The 7,034-nt window shown below is 45.4% G+C and overlaps 1 protein-coding gene and 1 long non-coding RNA gene across 2 annotated transcripts in view; both read left to right on the top strand.

Moving 5' to 3' along the window:
• Positions 1-7,034, top strand: part of prr12b (proline rich 12b) — a 30,730-nt gene that overhangs the window by 13,317 nt on the left and 10,379 nt on the right. The window contains exons 4-10 of the mRNA XM_070449717.1: positions 1,390-2,200; positions 2,297-2,389; positions 2,438-2,835; positions 4,798-4,914; positions 5,125-5,252; positions 5,428-5,698; positions 5,799-6,330. Of these exons, the coding sequence (XP_070305818.1) occupies positions 1,390-2,200; positions 2,297-2,389; positions 2,438-2,835; positions 4,798-4,914; positions 5,125-5,252; positions 5,428-5,698; positions 5,799-6,330 (2,350 nt within the window). The remainder of the gene's footprint in view (positions 1-1,389; positions 2,201-2,296; positions 2,390-2,437; positions 2,836-4,797; positions 4,915-5,124; positions 5,253-5,427; positions 5,699-5,798; positions 6,331-7,034) is intronic.
• LOC139022651 (uncharacterized) lies at positions 6,564-7,030 on the top strand. Its single transcript, XR_011473719.1, has 2 exons — positions 6,564-6,670; positions 6,836-7,030. It is a non-coding gene; the product is annotated as an uncharacterized lncRNA (long non-coding RNA).

Raw genomic sequence — 7,034 nt, 5'->3', positions numbered from 1 at the left:
TGTCAATCCCCTGTATTTTTTAGTCAAGTATATGATTAGCTTTCGATTAAACTAGATCACTCTGAAAGCTGACGTTCTCATTTTGAGGCTTGAGTTGTGACTATTTCATTGTATAACCACGGTTTTGTATGGCTAAATATGCACCTTTCGAACAAACTGTATATGTATGTTGTAAAATGATGTTACAGGAGTGTCATCGAAAGAATTCTGAGAAGGTTAGTGAAAAAATTAATATATTTTGGCGGTGATTACGTTATAGCGCTCTTTGGCTGGAATCGATGCTCTGGTAACGTTTGCACATGTGGTATGCTAACTTATCGATTTATTGTGTTTTCGCTGAAAAACGCTTAGAAAATCTGAAATATGGTCTGAATTCACAAGAACTGGGTTTTTCCATTGCTATGCTTTGTCTATTTTTATGAAATGTTTTATGATGAGTAAATTGGTCATACACGTTGCTCTATCTAGTAATTCTAGTCGATTTGTGATGGTAGGTGCAATTGTAAACTGTGATTTCTACCTGAAATATGCACTTTTTTCTAAACAAAAACTATCCTAACCATGAATATGTTATCAGCCTGTCATCTGAAGAGGTTTTTTCTTGGTTATGAGGTGGTATCAATATCTTATGTTGAGCCGAATTGGTGATAGCACCTGAAGGAGTAAGAAACTGATGGAGTTAGAATAGTGTGTGATTTTGCTAACGTGTTTAGCTAATAGATTTACATATTTTGTCTTCCTGTAAAACATTTTAAAAATCTGAAATGGTGGCTTTATTCACAAGATCTGTATCTTTCATCTGGTGTTCTTGGACTTGTGATTTAATGATATTTAGATGCTACTATCTACTTGTGAAGCTATGCTAGCTATGCTAATCAGTGTGTGGGGGGTGGGGGGTGCTCCCGGATCCGGGTTTCTGAGGCCGAAAGAGGTCTGAGGTGATTGACAGCCAGCCTCTCTGACTGACAATAAAACAGAGAGAAAGGGAAAGAGGAGAGCGAAGGCTGTTGCCAGGGTAGCTGTTGCCACGGTTACCCAATTATATTTTCTTACCACCCTCAGACCCCCCCTGCTGTTTGTAAGGTGAACTACCTCTATTCAGAGGAAGAGAAAGGTTTCTAAAGGTACACCCCAACACGAAGCATGGAAAAATACAGTTATATAGCATTTAGGGAGATTTTAACATTGGTTTCTGTCCCAGCTTTATTATAATATATACAAATCACCCTCCTATATACCCTTTTTTTCACTTCCCATTCACACCCATTTCTCATTATTTCTCCTGCTATTAATTTTCTTATTTCTTTCCTCCCCGGTCTTATCTGCACCTCACCTTTCCTCTCCCCTCTCTTTTCTCCTCTCCTTATCTCCTCTCTTCCCCCCTCTTAGACGGAGGACAAGCCCCCGGAGCTGAAGTCTAATTTCATGGCCTCCTTCCTGGACTTCCTCAAGACGGGGAAGAAGCAGCCTGAATCTGGACCTGGTGGACCACAAGACCTAGGAGGGCCAGTGGAAGGAGCTGAAACCACAGACTCTTCCTCCCTGAAGGGTAGGATCCTGTCCCCGCCTCCCCCTCCACCTCCCCCTCCTCCACCCCCTCCGTTTGGGGACAGTAGCGAGGGCGAGGACGGGCTGAGCCCCTGTAAGCGTCTGGACGACGAGCTGAAGAGGAACCTGGAGACGCTGCCATCCTTCTCCTCCGACGAGGAGGAGGAGGACTCTGTCAGTAAGAACCAGGACCTGCAGAAGAGCATCTCCTCGGCCATATCTGCCCTTTATGACACGCCCCATTCGCTGGCTGCAGCCGTGGCCCCGCTCCCACCCAGCCCATCTCCGCCCCAGAGCCCATCGCTGCCACCAACGCCGCCGCCATTGGCCCAAATGCAGGAGGACGTAGCCGATCTGGAGGAGCAGGACGATGACGTAGAGACACAAATGCAACTACACAACACACAGGCCAACACACAGCCAAATACACCGCCCCCAGAACAGGAAGGACTGAAAGGGATGGACGGAGAGGATGAACGACAAGAGGAGATGGAGAAAGAGGAGGAGATGGAGAAAGAAGAGAGGGTAGAGGAAGACCTGAATGTAGAGTGCAGGGGTGTGGAGAAAGAGGTAGAGGAGAGGGAAGAGGAGGAGGAGAGAGAGCCTGAGTTTGAGATGCTGGATGAGATGCTGGATGCTCCTAAAGTGGAAGGTGAGTAGCCTACAATCTCAGATATTCTGGAATGGTATGACAAACAGTTGTTCATTTCCAAAGATGTAATATACTCTGAACCCCCACCCCCCCCAGATTCTCCATCCGGGCCTCCCCTCGCCCCCGCACCCCCCTTTCCCCCATCCCTCTCCCCGTCCCCTCTCACTTCTTACCTCCCCCTCCCCCCAATCTCCCCCACCCCTCTCCCCACCTCCCCTCTGCCCTCCAGCAGATGAGATGATGAAGAGGAGCAGCAGGAGCCATCCCCCAAACAAACCCACAACCCCTCCTCTCTCCTCCCCCCAGCTCCTCTCCCCCAGCCCTGCCCTCTATCCACCCTCCCCTTCCCCTGCAATGCCCCCCTCCACTACCCCCCCCCCTCCTCTTCCCCTCCCCTTTCGGATTGTCCAGAGTTGGCCCAGCCTTCCGCCTCACCCTCCTCTTCCCCACCCTCACCCCCCACCCCTGAGGATGCGCCAGCCCCCAAGATCACCTCTCTGCACCTGGCCAAAAAGCAGGACAATGCGGCCATCGCTGGAGAGAGCGAGGAGGAGGACAGCGAGAGTGGCGGCGAGGGCATCTTCCGGGAGAGAGATGAGTTTGTGGTGCGGACTGAGGACATTGGCACGCTCAAGGTGAGGGCTTCTGGCATTTACTGTGGGAGGTGGTATGTCTTGTCTTCTCACACACACACACACACACACACACACTTACAGTGCCTTCAGAAAGTATTCACATCCCTTGACTTTTTCCGCATTTTGTTGTTACAGCCTGAATTTAAAATTTATTTTGGGTCACTGGCCATCATGTTTGTAGATAAAAAAWAAAWAWWWAWWTATAAAAAATGAAAAGCTGAAATGTCTTGAGTCAATAAGTATTCAACCCCTTTGTTATGGCAAGCCTAAATATCTTCAGGACTACAAATATGCTGAACCAGTCACATCATGAGTTGCATGGACTCCCTCTGTGTGCAATAATAGTGTTTTAATATGATTTTGAAAGACTACCTCATCTCTGTACCCCCCACATGCAATTATCTGGAAGGTCCCTCAGTCGAGCAGTACATTTCAAACACAGATTCAACCACAAAGACCAGGGAGGTTTTCCAATGATTCGCAAAGAAGTGCACCTATTGGTAGATGGGTAAAAAAAAAAACATTGAATATCCCGTCCGTCAATTTAAGCTAGCGATATCAATCCACCGCATCTGCATATGTCGGTCTTCCGCATCTGCAGTGGAAGATGGCCGAGCTACAGCGGTGTTTGTCAGACCATGAGACTTCCTGAAAATCGGTCTTCTCACGAAAACGTCTGTAGCGTCTGTGTCGCGGGACTCGTCTGAAGTTGGTAACGCTGATGTGCCGACTTCTGACTGTAGCATCCGAACTCGATGCTACAAACTAATACAAACTACAAACTAATATCCGTTTTGCTCTACGACCCCTACTCGTATGGAGGTAGTTTTGTGGCAACAAACATAAGGGGTTATATATGTGTATAAAAAAAAACTGAAATATTTCCTGAGCTTTCTTATATCTCCTAGATATAGGACAGACACTTCAAAACCTTATTCTTTATGATTTATTTTTTGACTGATTTTACTTTTTGACTTTATTTTTTGACTCTATAGGCTATAGTAGTAAAGGCCAAATTCAATATTTTATCAAATAATAAAAAGATATACTATTTGGGATACCTAAAGGGGTCTTAAAATTCCAAATCAAATAGCTAAATGATCCCCCCCAGGAAGGAAGCCAGTTTTTATTAATGACTGTGATAGAACTGAAGATGGATCAACAACATTGTAGTTACTTCACAATACTAACCTAAATGACAGAGTGAAAAGAAGGAAGCCTGTACAGAATACAAATATTCCAAAACATGCATCCTGTTTGCAGTAAGGCACTAAAGTAAAACTGCAAATAATGTGGCAAAGAAATTAAGTTAATATCCTGAATACAAAGCATTATGTTTGGGGCAAACACAGCACATCACTGAGTACCACTCTTCATATGTTCAAGTATGGTGGTGGTGACTGCATCCTGTTATGGGTATGCTTGTCATTGGCAAGAATTTGGGAGTTTTTTGGGCGATAGAAATAAACGGAATAGAGCTAAGCACAGGCAAAATCTTAGAGGAAAACCTGGTTCAGTCTGCTTTCCAACAGACACTGGGAGACAAATTCACCTTTCAGCAGGACAATAACCTAAAACACAAGGCCAAATCTACACTGGAGCTGCTTACCCGAGTGGCCTAGTTACAGTTTTTTTTAACTTAAATCGGCTTAAATCTATGGCAAGACTTAAAAATGTCTGTCTAGCAATGATCAACCACCAACTTGACAGAGCTTGAAGAATTTTTTAAAGAATAATCTGCAAATATTGTATAATCCAGGTGTGCAAAGCTCTTAGAGATTTACCCAGACTCACAGCTGTAATCGCTGCCAGAGGTGATTCTAACAGTGTGTTGACACGGGTGCGAAGAATAATCTATTTAAGCTATTTTGAATTCAATCTGTAACACAACAAAATGTGGAGTAAGTCAAGGGCTATGAATACTTTCTGAAGGCACTGTACATGCTCTCTTTGTCTCTCAAGATGGCCCTGCAGACCGGCCGCGAGCCACCACCCATCTGGAGAGTGCAGAAAGCCCTGCTGCAGAAGTTCAGCCCCGAGATCAAAGACGGACAGAGGCAGTTCTGTGCCACCAGCAACGTAAGTTACTCACATCCCCTTTTAGACAGGAGACTCTCTCCTTCTCTTTAATCTCAAAGTACAATCCAGCAATGGATGCAAGGATTTACAATCCAGCATGAGATCGTCATGATAGTTGTACACATATTTTGAAGCTACACATTGTTTGTTTATAATGACTCAAATTATTATATCTCTATAAATATTTCTCTCCCTTTCTCTCTCTCACAGTATCTGGGCTACTTTGGRGATGCCAAGATGCGGTACCAACGTCTCTATGTCAAGTTCCTGGAGAATTTCAATAAAAAGGATTATGTCCGTGTGTGCTCACGTAAACCCTGGCACAGACCTGGACTCATGTTTGGAGGATAGTTTGTCTGCATGTTTTTGCCGTACTCCTCTGGGTTCTTGTTTCATACGTGCCCAACCCATGTAGAACTGTAGCCCCTACCCCCATGCACTCTGTGTAGATCTGAAAATATTAACTGTAAGCAATATCCTGCAAAATTACAAAAAAAAATTGTACCTTGGCAGGCGCAATCGCTCCCCAAGCCACCTCCCCCTGCCATCAGTCAAACTCCACCCCGATTGGAGCGAGATGAGAGGAGCGGGAAGTGAAAGAGAAGGAGCAGAAAGAGAAGAGCAGAAGAGAAGAGCAAAAAGAGAAGGAGCAAAAAAAAAAGAGAAGGAGCAGAAAGAGAGGAAGCAAAGGAAAAAGAGAAGGCAGCAGAAAGAGAGGAAGCAAAAGGAAAAGAGAGAAGAGAGCAGAAAGAGAGGAAGCAAAAAGCAAAAAAGAAGCGAAGGAGCCAGTAAAGAGAGAGAGCAAAGGAAAAAAAAAAAAAGGGAAAAAAAAAACGAGAAAAAAGAGAAAGAGAGCGCGAACAAAAGGAAAAAAGTGGAGGGAGCAAAAAGAGAAAGCGAGAGAGCAGAAAGAGAGAGAGCAAAAGGACAAAGCAAGAGAGCAGAAAGAAAGAGAACAAAAGGACAAAGCAAGAGAGCAGAAAGAGAGAGAGCAAAAGGAGAAAGAGAGGGAGCAAAAGGACAAAGTGAGAGAGCAGAAAGAGAGGGAGAAAGCGAAAGAGCAGAAAGAGAAGGAGAGGGAGCAGAAGGAGCGAGAGAGGAGGGAAAAAGAAAAGGAGCGAGAGAGGGAGAGGGAAAAAGAGAAACAGCGAGAGAGGGAGGGAGAGAAGGAGAAGGAGAGAGAAGAAAAAGAGAAGAGGCGTCCACCACCTCAGGAGAAGGTGGAGAGAAGGAGCAGTGAAGAGGATCGAAAGAGACTGAGGGAGGAGAAGAGAGGAGGAGGAGAGAAGAAGACAGAGCCCACGTCGAGGGCGAGGCCAGTGAAGGCGGAGCCTCCACCCAAGAAGAGGAAGAAGTGGCTGAAGGAAGTACCCTCTGACTCAGACTCCTCCCCCGATGGGCCCAGTGAGGACCAAGGTGAGGGAATGTGTGTGTGTGTGTAACTGTGTGTTAATACAATTTTGGTATGTATATTTATATGTAATGCCTTGGTTCTAGGTTGAAACCGACTCAGTGACATATTCTATCTCTCTCTCTCTCTCTCTCTCTCTCTCTCTCTCTGTCTCTCTCTCTCTCTCTCTCTCTCTCTCTCTCTCTCTCTCTCTCCTGTCTCTTATACACATCTAGATGTGTATAAGAGACAGGCCAAGATGCGGTACCAACGTCTCTATGTCAAGTTCCTGGAGAATTTCAATAAAAAGGATTATGTCCGTGTGTGCTCACGTAAACCCTGGCACAGACCTGGACTCATGTTGAGGTAGGTTTGTGCTGCATGTTTGCCGTACTCCTCTGGGTCTTGTTTCATACGTGCCCAAACCCATGTAGAACTGTAGCCCCTACCCCCATGCACTTGTGTAGATCTGAAAATATTAACTGTAAGCAATATCCTGCAAAATTACAAAAAAAAATTGTACCTTGGCAGGCGTCAATCGCTCCCCAAGCCACCTCCCCCTGCCATCAGTCAAACTCCACCCCGATTGGAGCGAGATGAGAGGGAGCGGAAGGAGAAAGAGAAGGAGCAGAAAGAGAAGGAGCAGAAAGAGAAGGAGCAAAAAGAGAAGGAGCAAAAAGAAAAAGAGAAGGAGCAGAAAGAGAGGAAGCAAAAGGAAAAAGAGAAGGAG

The sequence above is a fragment of the Salvelinus sp. IW2-2015 genome, linkage group LG20, assembly GCF_002910315.2.
Source record: "Salvelinus sp. IW2-2015 linkage group LG20, ASM291031v2, whole genome shotgun sequence".
Taxonomy (NCBI): domain Eukaryota; kingdom Metazoa; phylum Chordata; class Actinopteri; order Salmoniformes; family Salmonidae; genus Salvelinus; species Salvelinus sp. IW2-2015.
The sequence above is the reverse complement of the archived record's forward strand: the minus strand, read 5'-3'. Positions and strand labels throughout refer to the sequence as shown.